The sequence below is a fragment of the Lolium perenne genome, chromosome 3 (genome assembly GCF_019359855.2).
Source record: "Lolium perenne isolate Kyuss_39 chromosome 3, Kyuss_2.0, whole genome shotgun sequence".
Lineage (NCBI taxonomy): Eukaryota > Viridiplantae > Streptophyta > Magnoliopsida > Poales > Poaceae > Lolium > Lolium perenne.
In genome coordinates this window covers 273,678,823-273,696,588 of record NC_067246.2, presented here as the reverse complement: position 1 = coordinate 273,696,588, position 17,766 = coordinate 273,678,823, and the positions used below count along the sequence as shown (strand labels likewise).

General features: G+C 43.0%; 3 protein-coding genes across 4 annotated transcripts; all 3 read right to left on the bottom strand.

The window, feature by feature from the left end:
- Positions 1-564: 564 nt before the first annotated feature.
- Positions 565-1,992, bottom strand: LOC127344506 (elicitor-responsive protein 1). Its single transcript, XM_051370800.2, has 5 exons — positions 1,727-1,992; positions 1,583-1,648; positions 1,309-1,447; positions 1,079-1,217; positions 565-1,005 (listed from the first exon to the last, which is right to left on the bottom strand). The coding sequence occupies exons 1-5, from the start codon at positions 1,791-1,793 to the stop codon at positions 952-954; spliced, it is 465 nt and encodes a 154-aa protein (XP_051226760.1). The 5' UTR covers positions 1,794-1,992; the 3' UTR covers positions 565-951.
- Positions 1,993-5,530: 3,538 nt separating this feature from the next.
- Positions 5,531-9,045, bottom strand: LOC127344505 (triosephosphate isomerase, cytosolic). The gene is made up of 9 exons (XM_051370799.2): positions 8,773-9,045; positions 8,588-8,663; positions 8,381-8,504; positions 8,092-8,176; positions 7,535-7,667; positions 6,811-6,905; positions 6,296-6,374; positions 6,055-6,137; positions 5,531-5,864 (listed from the first exon to the last, which is right to left on the bottom strand). Exons 1-9 carry the CDS (start codon positions 8,812-8,814, stop codon positions 5,811-5,813), a joined length of 771 nt encoding a protein of 256 aa, XP_051226759.1. The 5' UTR covers positions 8,815-9,045; the 3' UTR covers positions 5,531-5,810.
- A 1,034-nt stretch (positions 9,046-10,079) lies between these two features.
- Positions 10,080-16,213, bottom strand: LOC127344504 (transcription factor MYB3R-2). 2 transcript variants are annotated; one of them, XM_051370798.2, is made up of 9 exons: positions 15,990-16,213; positions 15,742-15,912; positions 14,476-14,527; positions 14,075-14,132; positions 13,361-13,455; positions 13,165-13,268; positions 12,751-12,879; positions 10,790-12,080; positions 10,080-10,600 (listed from the first exon to the last, which is right to left on the bottom strand). In XM_051370798.2, the coding sequence occupies exons 2-8, from the start codon at positions 15,897-15,899 to the stop codon at positions 10,805-10,807; spliced, it is 1,872 nt and encodes a 623-aa protein (XP_051226758.1). In that variant the 5' UTR covers positions 15,900-15,912; positions 15,990-16,213; the 3' UTR covers positions 10,080-10,600; positions 10,790-10,804. The 2 variants fall into 2 exon arrangements, with proteins under 2 accessions (XP_051226758.1, XP_051226756.1); XM_051370796.2 differs by having other exon boundaries at positions 15,742-16,213.
- Positions 16,214-17,766: the final 1,553 nt, after the last annotated feature.

Here is a 17,766-nt window from a genome sequence, read left to right as displayed (position 1 = left end):
ATTCATACAATAGCCTCGTTGTTCTATTCAAGTCATTACCAACTTCGTCATTCATGTAATTGGTATACATAGAGGCGACTACGAGATTTGCAAGGGTGGACTTGTCCAAACAATATATTGTATTTTCCCCACTGTGAGTTTTACTCTCGAGATTCTCATCAAAGTTTTTAATGAGATAATATCTACACAAGATTATATGTTTTACCTTCTATTTCCCCACGCCGTAATTTTTAATGGAAGTATAAAGACATATTTGTTGTTCTCTAAACTTGCTTATATGTTTTTAAAAGCTTTCTCATATAAGCTACCAAGGAGACAATAATTATCATAAGTTATATCATTTTTCTCCTTATTTTCTCACTTGGTTTAATGAAGTTTTAATAACATACTGACTAATTAATCTTGTCCTCAAATTTACCACTAGATTTTGTAGGAACTTTTTCAAGATGATGCATATATATGAGCGAACATATACAAAGAGAGTGTTAGAATTAGTACAGCAGGTGACCTTCGTCCATTCATTCTGTTTATTTGCACTATGTGTATATATACCCAAGCCACCAATAAAGAGAACACGAATTGATCCATTCATTTGACATTTTCGTTTACTTTACATTTGATATATACATCTAGAGAGCTACAAATGCAACTTACATACACTAATAACTGATGGCATCAGCCATATGCAAAAGCGGAACACATTGCACAGTAACTATACAATATTGCAACATGGATCGACCACTAATATTACAACCGAAGGACACGGCAGGATATTCTTCCCATAACCCGTACACACAGCTTCGTAGCGAGTAGCTCGCGAGACTCGCCGGCTCGATCTTTTAGCTCGTAACATTAAAGAGCAAACAAAAAATTTACTCTTATTGGTTCGTTACTAAAGCCAGTCGAGCAAACGAGCTCTAGCTTCTAGCTTTGTGTCCTAGTTCGCACCTTCTAATCCTCCAAGCTGTCCATCCAGCCTCCAACCTGCTCGCCGTCTTCTTCGGCCTGGCATTAGTTTGGCATCAGTATCAAAAGCAAAACTCACGGTCCATCCATCGAGATCAGCCCGTTGCTATACCTTTTTGGCGGTGAAGGTGACGGCAACTTTGATCTCGCCGTGGTACGAGTTGTCGGCGGTGACCACTCTGTACTTGGCCGGGATCATCTCCGACCTGCCTTTCTCCATGCCTATGCTGATTAGATCAGCTACGTTGATCCTGCATCAACAACAGACAGATTCAAGACTTAGATTCATATTTCTCTCTTTAACTACATCTGTTTCTTCGCAGGTAGGAATTGAGTACTCACGTTGCTTGGCCGAGGAAGTCGTCGCTGGACATGTTGTCGTGGTCCATGATCCGGAAGATGAGCTTGTGCTGCGCGTTGGCCGAGGTGGAGTTGATTTGGAACTTAAACTTCTCGTTCCAGCTCGCGTCCCTCCCCTCGTCTGCATTACATACAAGATACAACGCACACGGTTTGTTCATTCAGCACTTCACAAGTACAGTGGCTCGTGGATTGACGAAGTCAGCGGTATGGAGTTGAGGATTCAGAATCGAGAGCTGTTGGGCTCATTACGAACCTCGGGCAGTGCTGCTCTTGCGCTCCTGGCTCCGGTACTGCACGACCACATACGGGTCTAGCTTCCCTGCAAGTACAGGTAAAAACAGATGAGCAAATCGAAGCCTAAACAAGAACATGCGTGGTGGTAATTCCACTGGCTCACCCAGGAAATCGTTGCCGGCGAGTGCCTTGACGTCAACAAGAAGAACCTCCAGAAGACCTCGCCCCATTGTTCTATTGACCTGCTCTCTCCCTCTCCCAGCCTGCTGCTCCGCCCTTGGTTTCTTCCTCTCTTTCTTCTGGGACTGGTCGATCTCTCTGTGTCGATGTCAACTCGCGTTTGGAATCAAGGTACCGTAACCGGCGCGATGCTGGCGTATTAATACACATTTGGCTCCTTGGCTGGCCGCTCTAACAAGAAGTCAAAACTCTGGAGCATCCGCAGTATGATACAAGACTTAAAGACCAGTTCAAGTCTTCCCTTAGCTTCCCCACTCCTTCCCTTCGCGCACGAAAAGAAGGTGGAGCCTTCACCGTTTCCTACCACAACTAGTCATTTTCTTTTAGTTTCTGGAAGACTTGGATCCTGAACTGCTGTTCACCCAACGTCTTCCTAGAAACGGGCTTTGGCTCTAACCGTGAACTACCCACCACTACCAGTTGGCCACTCGATCGACGGTAGAGTATAGTAGTAATAGTAACTCATCTTCGCTAGCAAGACATGTGCTTGACACTAACTTGGATAAATTAATTCATGAACACATGATTATTATTCGATGGTTTGATTCTTTTCAAGCATGCATGTACCAACCAGGGTGGTCGATAATGAACGAACGCAGCCATGTTACAATGAACCGGTATGTTCCGCAAGGGTGAGAGAAGGCCGATCTAGAACCCATCTAGGGTTTCCATCGGAAGTGCGGTAGACCACGCCCCCTCGTTGACACAAGGGTTATCATTCTTCTTTTAGCTAGTTTCTATTTCTTTTTTTGGATGGTGAGGCGACAACATAAGGTTCTCCCCGCCTCCAGTGGTGTTTCTAGCATCGGCGAGGTCGTGTGAGGTTGTGGTCTTCCTGGCGGATCTCCTGGGATCCGGTTCATGTTCGTTTGTGTGGTTTCTGATTTACAGTTCTCATCATTGGTTATTGTTGTTATTGGGGGTTAAGCCACGATGACTTTTCGCATGTCTACTACCACAACCTCTACTACGATATGTTATGTATGATTCTGGTGAGGAAGGGATGAGGATGGTGGCACCCTTCCGCTTGCTCTACATGTAGTCGCTAAGTTCTCCAAGGACCAATGCTCGAGCGTGGCGGCCCTTGGCAGCTGTCCGGGCTCCTTCAAAGAGTGCTTCATTGAGTACTACAGGTTTCCTCGGCAATTTCCGTTGGCACACGCCTGACATGGTTAGAGCTGAGAGACTTTGCTCGACGTGCTAACTCCACCACTGCCAAGGATATATTTATAATTTTAATTACTTGGTGTTCTGTATACTATTGATTTTTTACCGAGACACAGATCCTACTGTGACTATCGTTGATTATTAATAAGTCGGCAAACCTTTTCAAAAAAAGAAAGGTTGTAGACAACGCCTGGTATCTTCTATAACCTAGACGCGTGCGAAACTCGATCTACTGTGCGTGTTTTGAAGGGTTGATCGCTTCTACGTACGCGGCGAGGTGAGAAACCGACTGATACTACCAACGGCGAAACTACCCCCACTCCGCCCTTCTTGGATCTGCCCCCTTACTACGTGTGTGTGCTTTCTTGCCTAAAAGACATCACCAAAAAATCCTCACTCGAATCGATGAAAGAAGGAAAATAAACGAACTCGAACATGGTGTGTGGCAGATAAAGCAGTAGAAATTAACGGCTCGTGACACCACACTCAACTAGACACACTAAAGGGGATTGTTCGTCAAATAGAACACCAGGGAGATTCGGTAATGAAAAAAAAGTACTCCCTCCGATTCATATTAATTGACTTCAATATGGATGTATCTAGAACTAAAATGTGTCTAGATACATCCATATTAGAGTCAACTAGCACAATGCCCGCGCGCGTTGCTGCGGAATAGCATAAATTGTTGACTTGAAAAATAGAATTTTTTTTGACAACAATTGACAAAGGCATGTAGTATTATCTTGTCAATGAATCGGAAGATTGCGAAGTCGCTAACACATATGAAGGGAATGTGAATTGATTTTACTGAATAGGTTAGAACTTCATCAGGACTTTTACTTTTTTTGAAAAGAATTTTTAGTTTTTAGTGCTTGCTTGTGCTAATGTACTGTTGGAAAAATATAAGCGAATTATAACTGTCTTACCCCTATGCAGAATGATATACACTACCAGTTCATCAGCCCTATATATACTTTTGGATATTTGCTCATGCTATACGAAAAGAGACTATCATACTGCAAAAAAATTCACCATCATTTTGTTAGTGAATGAAACTTATTAAATTACCGGTATAATTATTTACTTACAATCTGTATAAGTATGTTTGCATTCGGTCGAATATTACACCATTTGTCTTCAAATCCACTTTATAAGTTTTTCTTTTATAATGACCAGGCATCACACTTGCAAATAAAAAACACAAGAAAAAATAAATGTGAAATACCTGGTGTAAAATGAGGTTGGACCTGCCTCAGGGTTAAAAAAATACATGGTTGAGCATGAGAGATGAATCACCTGCGAAAGGAGAAGAAGCAGCCTCACATGTGAAAAAAATTAAAAAATAAAAATTAGAGCAGCAGCTAAGCAATAGACAGCTAGCAATCCAGAGACATGAAACGCTAGCTTCTTCCACCGCCAGTTAATAGTGTACAGGAGAGCGGCAAGTCAATTCTTTAAGCAGCAACTCAGCGGCAGGACTCCATCCACGGCAAGCTTCCCGGCGAGTCGACTGCATCCCGGCACGGACGAAGCAAACGACCAAACTCACGCCTACTCACCACGGCCGGCCGCGGACGGCTGCCCGCCTGTTTTTCTGGCCGCATGAGATCGTCGCTCTTCTTCTAGCAGAAGGACGCCGTTGCCTCCTTTTCCTCGCCGCGGTCGTTGAGGAGGACGGCCAGCGTGCCTTCAGGGGCCTCGCCGAGCGAGCCGACAGTGAGGCGGAGGGAACTGGCGCGGATTCGCTCATCCGGCGCCGCAGCATTGGGCGTTGAGAAGCAGGAAGAGCTTGCGGGGAGAGAGGACCATGCGTATTCGTGTCAGAGCAGGATTTCAGTTTACCTTTGCCTGCTCATGTTGGAGTTTGCCTGTTCGTGTTCGAGACTTCGAGTAGGATGAATTCTATGATCCCCGATTGGTTTCGGTTTACTTTACTTTTGGCTGTTCGTGTTGGAGTTTGCCTGTTCATGGGCCGTCCTTTCTTCGTGTGCCGTATGACTGGGCAGGTGTGCGACCGCGCGTTTCTTCATGGGCCGTCTGACTGGGCAGGTGTGCGACTGCGCGTGAAGATCTGCAAGTTATTTCACCGATCGGAGTCGGAACGTACCACGGTCGCATCGCCGGTTAATAGTAAAGATTAATAATTTAATATGAACCGGAGGGAGATCTTTTTTTTCGATAAAGAGAATATATTAATATCAAAAAGATACCAATTACATCCAGCCACTGCAACTACGCAATACCTTAATGGTAGTACGAATGCACCCAGCCAAAAAAACATCATTGATAGTGATTTGTGAATCAAGCATCCCTTTATATCAGGCAACCCTCAGTGGCATCAAGGTGCTGGCGATGTTGCATTGTCTGACTTGGTTGAACGGAGGGAGTAAGATAGATGCACTGGACAAGCACTTGCTGACTTGCAAGAGGTAAACTAAGTCACTGATGAGTTCGAGTGACACAATTAAACTTATCAATTTTGGTCACAAGTTCTCAATTATGGTTTGAAATGAACATTTTTTCTGACTAACAGACTACAGTAATTTATTAGCATAGCAAATTTCAGATAAAAATCATTATGAACTCGGTTTCTTCACCTGGTGAGCAAGAACTCCAGATCTGTCATACAAGAAATCGTACGCCTAATATAGTGTCAACAGGCTGCTGCAAATTTGTCAAATTTGTGCACAGGCGGGACATATATGTAAGCATGCAACATCCTCTATTCCTCTTAATACGACATATCAGTGCACTCGAACTAGAACAAGCTAGTCAAACAGTCTTATATATAAAGATAAGTAGAATCACTCCTACAAGCAACTCCCTGCATGTCTCAAAAACTAGGTAGAAGAAGACTTCACGGTGGCAGACTTGACGATATCCACAAACTCAGGCTGCATAAACAGAAAACAAAGTTCACGGTCCATGAGTAATATTGTAAAGCTTAGCCAATAGAGTGTGAGATACTATCCAGTATTGACTTCATCTGTATAATATGCCACGTATAGTTAGGTTATCCAAACGTGTGAATTTCTCCCTATGCATTATTTTCATAAAGATATTAAATAGGAATCCGAGTAAGACCTTCAGTGAAGCTCCACCAACAAGGAATCCATCAAGATCAGGTTGAGCTGCTAGTTCTTTGCAGTTTGCCCCATTTACAGAACCTGGAAAGACATTCAACAAGAACGTAAGTGGCTATGTCATTTTAGGGCAGTATGGAATAAACTGTAATATTGTACACAGAGAACAGCATTCCAATTAAATCCGGTGTGTGATTCACTGTTAGTTTCGCAGCAGAATGTAAAACTATTGCAGGTAGTACCTCCATAGATAATCCTGGTAGATTCAGCAATTGCAAGACCAACATTAGCGTGGAGCCACTTTCTCAGACCATCATGAACCTAGTATACCATTGAAGTTTCAAGACATCAGAATTATAACAATGAGGCATTATTGAAAGTGATTTGCCAAAGCAAAGGGAGGTACAGGACATAGTCCCTCCATCCACAAATAAGTGCACATTTGGGTTTGTCTTAAGTCAAACTTTATTAGATTTGACCTACTCCCCTCGAAAAAAGTAGCAGCATTTATGACACTAAATTACTATCATTAGATTCATCGTGACATGTAGTTTCACAACATATGAAAAATTGCTATTTTTGTGTGAAAAAGTTGGTCAAATTCAATAAAATTTGACTTAAGACAAAGCTAAACATGCACTTATTTATGGACGGAGGAGTAGGAAGGCTCAACTGTCTTATTGAAGCAGGCAAACAGCAACATGCAACAAAACAACGTGTAAAATTGTGATTATTACTCATATTTAAGAAGGTATACCTCCTGTGCTTGAGCAGGGGATGCAACCTTGCCAGTTCCAATGGCCCAAACTGGTTCATATGCCAACACAATGTTTGTCCAGTCTGATATTTTTTCTGAAAAAAGAAGACAATAGAAACATGCAAAAAGAGAAGCTTTAATTTTAATCGATGATAAAAAATACAAAAGACTTAGCTCCTAGTTCAAGTAATAAATCTAGTACTAATTTACAGTGCCATTAACATTTACAAGTAGTTTTCAGACTTCTGTCAGGGTATTCTGTTTCCTGATATGCAATACTAATCTTCAAGGAAAGAGTACAAGTACAACAGGATACATTTTGGCTATTTTACTCCGAAGATAATAAAATAATAAACCAGCACTATCGCAAAGTCGCAATGAAGCCTACACGCCACTAGCTGGAACTGATCAATCATTCAATTTATTTTTTCTTTAGTCTTTACCTTAACCAACATTACATCATCCACTAAAAATAAATGATACAATTAAGAAGGTTATCCAATGTTTGATAATTAAGGTGTTCAAATTAACATCAATATATGCTCTATGACCAGAAAAACATATGCAAGAGGTATGGACGGGCCTCTTCGGCCTTGCTATGTGATGGGCCTGAGGCTTTAGGTATATACTAGAGCAAAGAAGCAAATACAATTTCCATGAATTAGAGATAGTAGAATTTACCGATGTTTCAAAATCTCCTCGAATTACATCAAATAAAGGTTACCTGCAATAGCTTTAGTTTGAGCAGCAACAACTTCCATTGTCGTTCCTGCTTCTCTCTGTTCAAGGGTCTCACCAATGCAAGCAATTACCTTGAGTCCTTGACCGAGAGCGTAAGCAACTTTATCAGCAACAAACTGTCATGAATGATAAAACTGTTACAGAAACAATTGGATACTTTCCATAAGGTAAAAATAGAGGTGCAGACATCTTGATGAAAAGTATGCAACCTCACAATATTACGCAGATGGTGAAATAAAACTCAAACCCAATTGGCCTGGACTAGTTTTGCCATGACAGAAAGGGGTTCACAACATAGCAAAAGGTTTTGGTCCTGTCCTAGTAGCAGCCCACAATCTTTAAAAATGTCTCAGTAGAGGATACTGCAGTAGTAGATTTAGTTCTTCAAACATAAACCCAGAGTAAACTTATTTCAAAGGTCCAGAGGAGTAGGGGACAGATCTGACAGCAAGGTTCAAAAGGAAGTGGGCAGCCAAGACAATTGATCTGATTAACCAGTGATATATTAACCAAAGGACGCACAGTTCAGAAGGCACTCACATCATTTGACTCGCTCAACAGCGCTCTCCTCTCAGAGTGCCCCAGAATGACCCAAGGCACCTGCAGGTTCACCAGCATCTCAGCACTGCAATGAGAAGATGGCATTCGTCAATCAGAAAATTGACACTCGCAAATCGAGAAGAATCTTAATCAAAGCAAAGGAATTTTGGCCAATTCGGTGTCACAGATTTCGCCACGGCTACTCGCATTGCCAAATTAGCCGCTACGTACGCATCAGAAGTTCAGAGAACAAAAGGGAAAGCGAAACGAGTTAAGAGGGCCAGCTCACCTGATCTCGCCGGTGAAGGCGCCGCCCTTGCGCACCCAGCAGTTCTGCGCGGCGACGGCGAAGTCGGGGCGCAGCAGCCCCTTCACCTGCTGCAGGAACACGAACGGCGGGCTCACCACCACCTCTGCACCCAAAAGGAAAACCAGGCAGGCACATCGATCAGCGCTGCCGAATCAATCGACTCGATCGGTCGGAGGGTTCGCTCACCGACGGCGTCCTCGGAGGGCACCTCGGCCTCGTTGAGCACGGTGACGATCTTCTTCACGTCGTCGGTGGTCCCGTTCTGCACGTAGCGTCGCAGACGCCATTATTACTACAGATCAAAACTAAGCGCCAATGGTGTCTTCCAGTTTTGGAATTGAAACGACGAAGGGTGGCAGACGGGAGCTTACGCATTTCCAGTTGCCGCCGACGAAGAACTTCCTCGGAGCCATTGGATGGTTGGCTTGTGCGGCGAATCGGAGGCTGTCGTCGCGATGGAGGGCTCGGTCGCTTTTGGTGTGCGCCTGGCGGGCTGAGGCAGGCGGTTATATCGAGAAAGCCGGAGGTAAAACCGGCGGCGGAAACAGGTGGCTCAGCATCTTGGAGCGGAAGAAAGAAGAGGATCGATGCGGCGGCGGAGCCAACTGGTCGGTCTCAACTCTCAAACCAGAGCACCGTCAATTTGCTGCGGTCTGCCAGACTACCATGCCTGTTCAAACTTGAGGCAAACAGCCCGGAATATAAAATGTATGTAGGCCAAATTTTGGAAAACAAGAAAATGACATTTTAAAGTTCCACAAAAATCTGAAAAAAATCTAATATTGTCTTTTACTGACCTGCAAAATCTCAGCTCTAAAGTTTTTGGGTCACACAAAAATGACAAAATCTGATGATTTTTAGAGTTTCCAAAGTTTATATTGTGCACTAAGAGGTCGTTTGGTATCCATCATTTGAGCCTGGAATCCTGGAATTCATTTTAAAATTCCATAAGTGGGCTGTTTGGTTGCCACAGAATTGGGCCATCATTTCATTTGGGAAATCCAGCAAAATGATGCCATGTGTAATCACAATTCCGAACTGAAACCTGTCATTCACAATTCCTGTGGCAACCAAACAAATTCAATATTGAATTCTACTGTCATTTGCAATTCCTGTGGCAACCAAACAAGTGTCCATTTCTGGAATTACAATGTAAATGAAATGAATACATGTATTCATCTCAAAATGCTACAAATGAAATGAAAACCTGGCTTCCAAACGACTTCTAATTCGATTTCCACTTTTGTTATTTTTACACCGACTAGAACGAGAGACATAGGTCAATGGAGCTCTGATACCGATAAAAGATTGTTGCACTAGACAATTAAACCAAAAATCCGAACTGATAGAAAGAGACTAGGTAGTGTATTTATATTCAACATAAGGTATTTGAGTTAAAATTTTGCATGTTTACAAAATACATTATCATCCATAGCTGAAAAAATAAGTAGAATTTTTTAGAAGTCTCAAATGCCATTTTCAATTTTTTTTTTAAAGAGCTACATGTAGTTCGATCTACAAAATGCCACACTCCTTTTATTTTCGAAAACCAGAGGACCATCTATTTGCTGTTGATATTGCCTTTCCACCTACCTTTAGTCAGTCCATCGGTCAGGTACTTCCTGTGCTGATGAACAAGGAGTACTTACTAACAAGAATGATGAATACTTTCTTGACAAACAATAAAACACCTCAAGCAACAAATTAAGCCTGATGAATACATTCTTGACAAACAAAACTATTGCCAGACTTTGTCCAGTAATAAAAAAAAGATTTCATCATTACAAAAGTTGACAAAAAAAATAACACCCCGTGGCCCCTTCCATTCCAATCGAGACCCTTATTCAGCTATGTGTTTCTTCTTCTAAAGCTATGGTTTACCTTTCTACACAGTTTGGGCTTCTACAATCCGAATCCCTATTTCTTCTATCAAGTATACAAAGGTGCAACGAGCAAAGTAAAATCTTCTATAGAGCTCCACCAAATTTAGAGAACGTGTTCCTAGACCCTTGTTAAGAGACGCGCCGGTCCTTCCATATCCAGTACTTTGATCCAGTCGTCCAAGTCATTTTCCTCTCAGGAGTTGCATTTAGTATGCATTTTGGTTTGATCCTACAGAGCCCATCTCATCGGTGAGCTTACAAGGCCTTCTTGCTCAACTGTCAGACTTCATCAACAATTCTACATTGACAACAGCTCCTACAAGACAAGGGAAAAAACAATTATACACAGGTTTCATGATCAACAATCTAACCGGAGCAACACAACCCAAAACACGCATTTGGAAAAAAAGAAACTGAGCTCTGTGTTCAGAAAATCCCTACAGCTTTCTCAAAACTCAAGCGCTAAAAGAGGAATGCACTGTTGAAGATATTGGTGGCAGCTTACCTGCGTATTGTAGAACTATGCTACATCCAAATTGGTTGTACAGGCGATGTTCTTGGCTAAAGTTTCCAGCTGCATGGCATGCCCCTTATGTTCCTTTTCTTTTATTATCGGGGTTTCACTGAAAGGATTTGTGCCTTGAGAATTCTGGCAAGGTGAGTTCAGAACCTCCGAAGCACAAGTACCCAACCCATCTGATGAAAAATCTACTTGCTTCTCAACTGCTTTTGTTACAACCTCCGAACCACAAGTACCCAATCCATCTGATGAAAAATCTAATTGTTTCTCCACTGTTTTTGTGACGGACATTCTTTTTGACTTTATCCGGTAAGGAGGTGAAACATCAAATCCCCTCACAGAACTTGCTAGCTCATCAAGAGAACCCAGTGGCAGAAAGGATGCTGTTTTAAAGGACTCTGGGGTACAGCCTGTAGCAGGCCGCTTCCCAGCAGGGGTGTAGAAGCTATCAGTGTTCAGTTCACCAAGCTTGAAGTCACTAGCAGGTGTTGATCTGTCCCGTTTTCTTCTTCTTAATATTGAAGGAGTGACTGGAAAACTGTCAGCAGCGATCTTCAATATTGAATCAACACTAAACTGGCTTGACGTTGTTCCCTGGGTTGGAGTAGTACAACCATTGGGTGGCAGTACCCCATCCCTGCAATGTTCGGATGTCTGATGCACGGTATGATGTTCAGAAAAGAGCGAGGAGCTCTCAGGGGCTACATCTTGCATGTCAGGAATCTGGTAACAAAGAGGACCAAGGCTAGACTGCACCTCATTCCTCAAAGATGGTTCTTCACCTTTCGCTGGTACAGCTTCTAGCTGAGTGGTACCAGACTCCCCAAGGGTATTTAGGGTGGAATCAACATCAAGTCCCTTCTCTTGACCAGAGACAATTTCCATGCCCTTGTCACGAACAGAATCACTTTCCAAACCTTGTACCGCTAAAGTAACAGCAGAACGATCAACCGCTGATTCATATGAAGTAAGTGGTTGTGCAGTTGGTAAGATAGAAAGAGCTAGGAACCCTGAGCAGTCCTTGGTATGTTCCAGTTTGTATGCCTGTGCAAGTGGGCTACAATTAGAACGATGAGCTATTTCAGTTAGGGCTTTTGAAGTGATGCTGGGCACTTTGTTCAGATCAAGATGGCCCTCAGAAGCCACCAGCTTCTGTTTATCCTTGAAGTCATCATGACCAAGTAGTCTCGGAATTGCCAGAATATTTCTTGTGCTATAGACGTCTAACTTCTTTCTCAAAGAACTATTCCAATGATTCTTTATAGAATTGTCAGTCCTGGAAAGAGCAACATACTGTCAGCAAGACTACATAATATTGTGAAATAAACAAGGAAAACTAAGGAGTAAAGATGCAAACAGAAACTCATACAATGAGGAGGCAAATCAAGAATTACGACCATAACAAAAATAGGAGCAGTTACAAACAGAAATTTAAAATCAAACTAACTAAATCAAATTGTGCATTATGAGTGATACATGTGGCTATAGATCTATCGCCATTCAAGAACAGAACCTTGAAGATTGTCTTTACAGTATTCGATTGCTTATTTAGATCTTTTACATCCATTGTATTCCATTATGATAGTCTTGTAACTGCAATTCTTTTTATCAGAACCAACAGTAGAGGTCATCGCAGATAATCAACAATAAAGAAGTGGTTGGTGGGGGTCTTTTTACATTCTATATCGTTGTAAAAGAGAAAATCTAATGGTGTTGCAACTAGACCAGTAAACCTAAAACACATTCTGATAAAAATGGTGTTGCAACTATAACTGCCCATGTTATTCCACATTCATAGCAGGCCAGGTACTGAAATAGGGCGATTACTGAACATTTGAAGTAATGAAATAGCATAGTTTGTTAATAGCAACTCAATGTGATTTCAACATCACGCTGCTGGGCTTACATAGAAAATTACCAACAGGGTGTAAGCTGTTTAGCAGTACCTTCCAGGAAGAACTTTTGCTATTTCTGCCCATTTATTTCCATACACCCGATGGGCATTAATTAGTGCCTGTTCCTCCTCAGCAGTCCAAGCATCTTTCCGTATGTCAGGATTAAGATGATTATGCCACCTAAGATCATATGAACTCAAAATTAGCTCCATGTTTTGTACCTCTATTATGATAAGCTTAGCCAATTAAGCTCAATAGGAAAACAGTTCTACATAATTAACAGTTTGAAAGCCAGGAGACTAACACAGGATATTTGTGCTTATCATAACAAAATGATAAGCCATTCAGGTTTTGCAATTCTTTATGTAAACAGTGTATTTCAATATTAGCAAAATTTCCTGCATGTCTTGCATGAAGATGGAAAATGCATTTCAGCAAATCATATGAAACCATTGAAAAGAATACCTCTCTCGACATTGCTTGCCTATACGTCCAGGTAGTGACCTTGCTATGACGGACCATTTTGTTGGTCCATACGTGTTAACAAGATTAATAATTTTGTCATCTTCCTGTAGAAAAAGGTCGTAAATATAACATTTGTTAGATAGAACATGCAAAAGCTTTTCCTGGACGACCTAAGTCAGGAGTGCAGTTGTCAAACCTCTTGAGTCCAAGGACCTTTGATAAGTTCAGGGTTAAGAACCTTCTGCCATCGATGTAAACATTGTACCTCTGTCCTATCTGGAAAGAATTCAGCTGCATAGGTAGATAATGGTACCTTCTGTGAGTTCAACATACTTATATGTACTGAAGAACGTCAAAAGAAGTATGGCATTTCTATAACTAGTTAAACTGTACGATATGCATTCATAAGGTCATACCAACTAGGCAATTACCACACAGAGACAAGTGACGTGCTTCGGCATTGAACAACTGTCCAACTACAAGAGCGTCAGTAACTCGTCTTAATTTCTGCTTACCCTTTTTCCTCAAATGATATTGGCTAAATATGTAACATGCAGTTGGGTCCCATGCCAGTGGACTAAGTCATTAGCAACATCCTAAATGCATTTACAGCTATGGTTTTCAACAAATTCAGCTTCTTAATATCATGGACTTTAATCATTGGTAGGTTAACAGTGTTTTTCCTTATTCTACATATCAAAACTTCTCTCAAGATCTGCGATTCTACAGAGTCACAGTTTACTTTCACAGGCTTCCAGAATCTTAGATTTAAATCCATGTTCAATAGTGGCATTCAAGACTAAAAATTACTACAGCATCCTACTGCAAATGGAAGCAAGCACAAATAGCAGTTTACTAATGCAAGGACAACTGAGAATATGAGTTGGTACAATGCAAAGAAAAGGCAAACCTATTTTTTTCCAGCTTCTACCCTTGAAAGCTTGAACTGCCTTCCGCAATGTTTCATCCTGTTGTCATATGTTGATGCCAATTAGCAGCAATCCCATGTGTAGTGGAACCAAACAGTGAAATTACTTTCCAAATAGGATGAAAGGAGAAATTTCTTGTGATATAAAAATTTAGTTTCCAATGGCCAGACCATGAACAGTAAGAATGATAGACACAGCAAACTGAGAGAAAATTACACAGAGGATGATATTACAGATGAATTTCATATTAGATAGATATAAATTAGATACACAAACCAAAGAAGATCGTTCTATTTGCACACTGGCATATGTACACCTTGAATATAGGTTTGTATTGCATGTAATAGGCTAGTCTTAATAAAAGAGGAAGTGAGATAGTTACCTCTTGTGGTGTCCAGCCACCCTTAGCTCGCCTTATAGGCCCACTTGTTCGCCTAATACAAGGAAGTTTTTGTCAGCAACATTAAGGTGAAATGTTGTCAGTTCAAGGCATTAAGGAACATTATAGTAGACCCAGAACATGCATATCATGATCTCAAGCACAATCTATAGATACACAACAGCGTACAATTTCCCCACCCAGAACCCTAAGATGCCAGAATCTGCTTATTCCGAGTAAGGAATGCGCAATGAAGTCTGGCATATGCTGCGGCTACTAAAGAACATACAGCAACCTCAAGACACATTTCACTAAGGGAAAGATTGTCTTCCCATAAATAAGACTGCATACTGATGATTGAAAGTGTTTCCAGGGGATAATTCAATCAAGAAAGATTATCCAATACAGGAAATTGCTCACCATAGATGAAGCGTTTCAAACAAGGGTATGACACTAGAATAGCACAAAATAGAACTCAATCCTTATATTGTTGAAACAAATGCTGCCAAAGAAGGAGTAAATTGCGTCTCCAGATATACAAGGCATACTAATACTAAAGCTACTAAAACCTCAGCAACAATAACATAACCAAAATGAACTTTCCCATCAATCAATATGACAACTACCGCATGGCATCGGTAACATGGTTTAACCAGCTTCAGCACTGAAAATGGGCATCTTTTACAAATTACATCAATCACAGAAAGCCACAAACTAAACTAATCCAGCCAAATCGCAATGATTGAACCCTTAGTAATAAAGATACGAAAAAGGAACATGTTTCACACCGAATTCACCACGTTGAAACATGTTTGGAGGGTCTAATGGATACCCAAAAAAAGGAACATGTTTCAAGCTTGAAATTCTAGATGAAGACACAGCAGTTCATGGAATCTATGATGACCTAGAATGCTTGGAGGATCTAACGGATACCCACAAACCCCCATCTTTTCCACCCAAACAGCCATGATACTGCTCCTGCGCCACTTCTTGACCAAGAAAGAGAACCTCATGGGGTTTTTTTCTCAAGATTATACCCAAAGCGCTCATCAAGCAAGGCAATTGCCGCTGATAAAACCGCAACCCACCACACAAAGGCCCGTTTCACTCAAACCCTAACGCGTGCCTCACCGGGACCACAACACGAGAGCATACATCATCCCTCCGATGAGGACCAATTAAGCAACCGGCGCTACCCAACAGACAGACGGACCGGCTGGCCCAGATCCCCCCGGGTAAGGGCCAATTAAGCGAGAAAGGGTTTCTTACTTGAGCGCCGAGATGGAATTGACCGAGGTGGACACGGGCGGCGACATCCGCGCGAGCGCGCCGCCGCCGCAGCTGCTCCCTTCCGACACGGAGGAGGTCGAGGCGGCCCGGTTCTCGACGCAGCCCTCGTGGTCCACCTCCGCCATCATGGCTCCCATGTACCACGGCAACCTAGCAGGGCGAGAAATCATGGAACTTCAGATCAAGAAGAGCCCGCCGGGAACAGATCGAGCCGGAAGGCGCCTTACGAATCTAGCGCATCCCAGATCGAGCGGATCGAATCGGGGGGCGCGGGCGAATCGATCAGGGCGGGGCGGGGGATTGGCGCGAAGCGAGGGAGGGAGCGGTGGCTGGCTCGAAACCCTAGGAGGGGGCGGGGGGACGTTAAAGAGCGAAGCTTTTTATCCTTCCTTCCTTCCTCGCTCTACGGCTGCCGTTGGGTGTCGGGGGCAGTTGTTGTTGTTGATGGAGAGGAGAGGATGCTTTCAAAAAACCTCGCCCGTTGAAGGGAAGGGATGGGGGAGGGGACGAGGCCGAGCCGGAATTAATTACTGCCGCGCTTTTTCCGACTTGGTCCCTGGGTTTGTTGCGTATCAGGTCAGATAAGGACAAGAGATACGGGTCCGTTACAACCTCTTTGTAGTGTAGAACAGAAATAATGTGTATTTGGGACAAAATCTACATTCAGAATGAAACAGCTTTGGTCATAAATGCATGATCTTTTTCTTGTGTACAAAGAAACAATTTTAGGATCATCAAGAAATATATCGACGCTCAATCGATGGGCTTAAACCACGATGAAGCAAGAGTTGTTGATCTAGGTGCTTGCGAGGTGAAGAGGGTTTGAGGGATTGTCGAGAACAAAGAAGATTGTGGAGGAGAAGGGGAGGATGGAGGAATAGAATCGATCAACAATCCACCTCACATAGGGCTTCCAACGAATGATGAACACTCAGTTAGCTACAAAGTGTACATCTGTTGCAGGTTTGGTGTTAGAAGATTTAGATCGATTCAAGGGTTCAATGTCGACGACTTCAGAATGGACTAAAGAAGGAGGAGGGATGAATAGTGTCAATCCACAACGTTCAGCCTAACCACCTCAAACGGCCTGATGATTGTTTTGATGACACCCCAGCTTGACATAAGTGGCCACCACATGTTTTGGCGCGCGAAACACCCTATTTTGATGCAGGTCAGCGCCTTCCGACGATGGGTTCGCTTCAAAGTTGAGCGGTCCAACAAGAGTAGTAGGGTAAAGAAGATTGGACACATCGAGACGAAGAGGAAGGAGCATAAAGGAACGAGAGAGAGAGAGAGTGTGTGTGTGTGAGAGGATACATTGTGCTAGAGGAAGGGTGACAACTAAGAAAGCCGCCGGTCCGGGACAACAAGGAGGTGCATGCGGCATACAAATCGGATAGCATGCTGAGTCAGCGTATATCATATAATTATATAGTTCCTGCGTCTCAAATTAAGTGACTCGGATTTATCTAGATTCGTACGTATCTAGATGCTTTAGTGTGTAGTCATGCAGATAAATGCGAATCTAGAGCGTGGGTCACTGACTCACTGGAATGGAGGAAGCATGGGGGAAAAAGGTATTGGAGACGACGTCAAATTACTAATCGTTGCACGTAACGTCCATTGAAGCATTATTAGTAGAAGCATAAATTCGCAGAAGGTAAGGGGGGGAATACGGAAAACCAACACGGGCCGGAGGCCGGAAGGAAACGTGCAGCGGACGGCAGCTTGCCATGGCGGCGGGTTGACGGCGCCGTCAGGCCTGGGCCCGGTTCGGGAGGGAGCGGCTGGCCGGCCACCAACGTCGCCAGTTACCGTTGCGGGTTTAAGCCTGACGGCTAACGACTCCTCCCGTCCTCCAATTATTCTGTGCGCTGCGACCGTGGGATTGGATCGGCTAGCTTAAGCTGCATCCGGCCGTCAAAGCTTTCCTCCACATCATCTGCGCCGTCCATTCTCCTTCCTGGCAAAGGCGAGCATGAATAAAGCGCCGCAGTCCGCAAA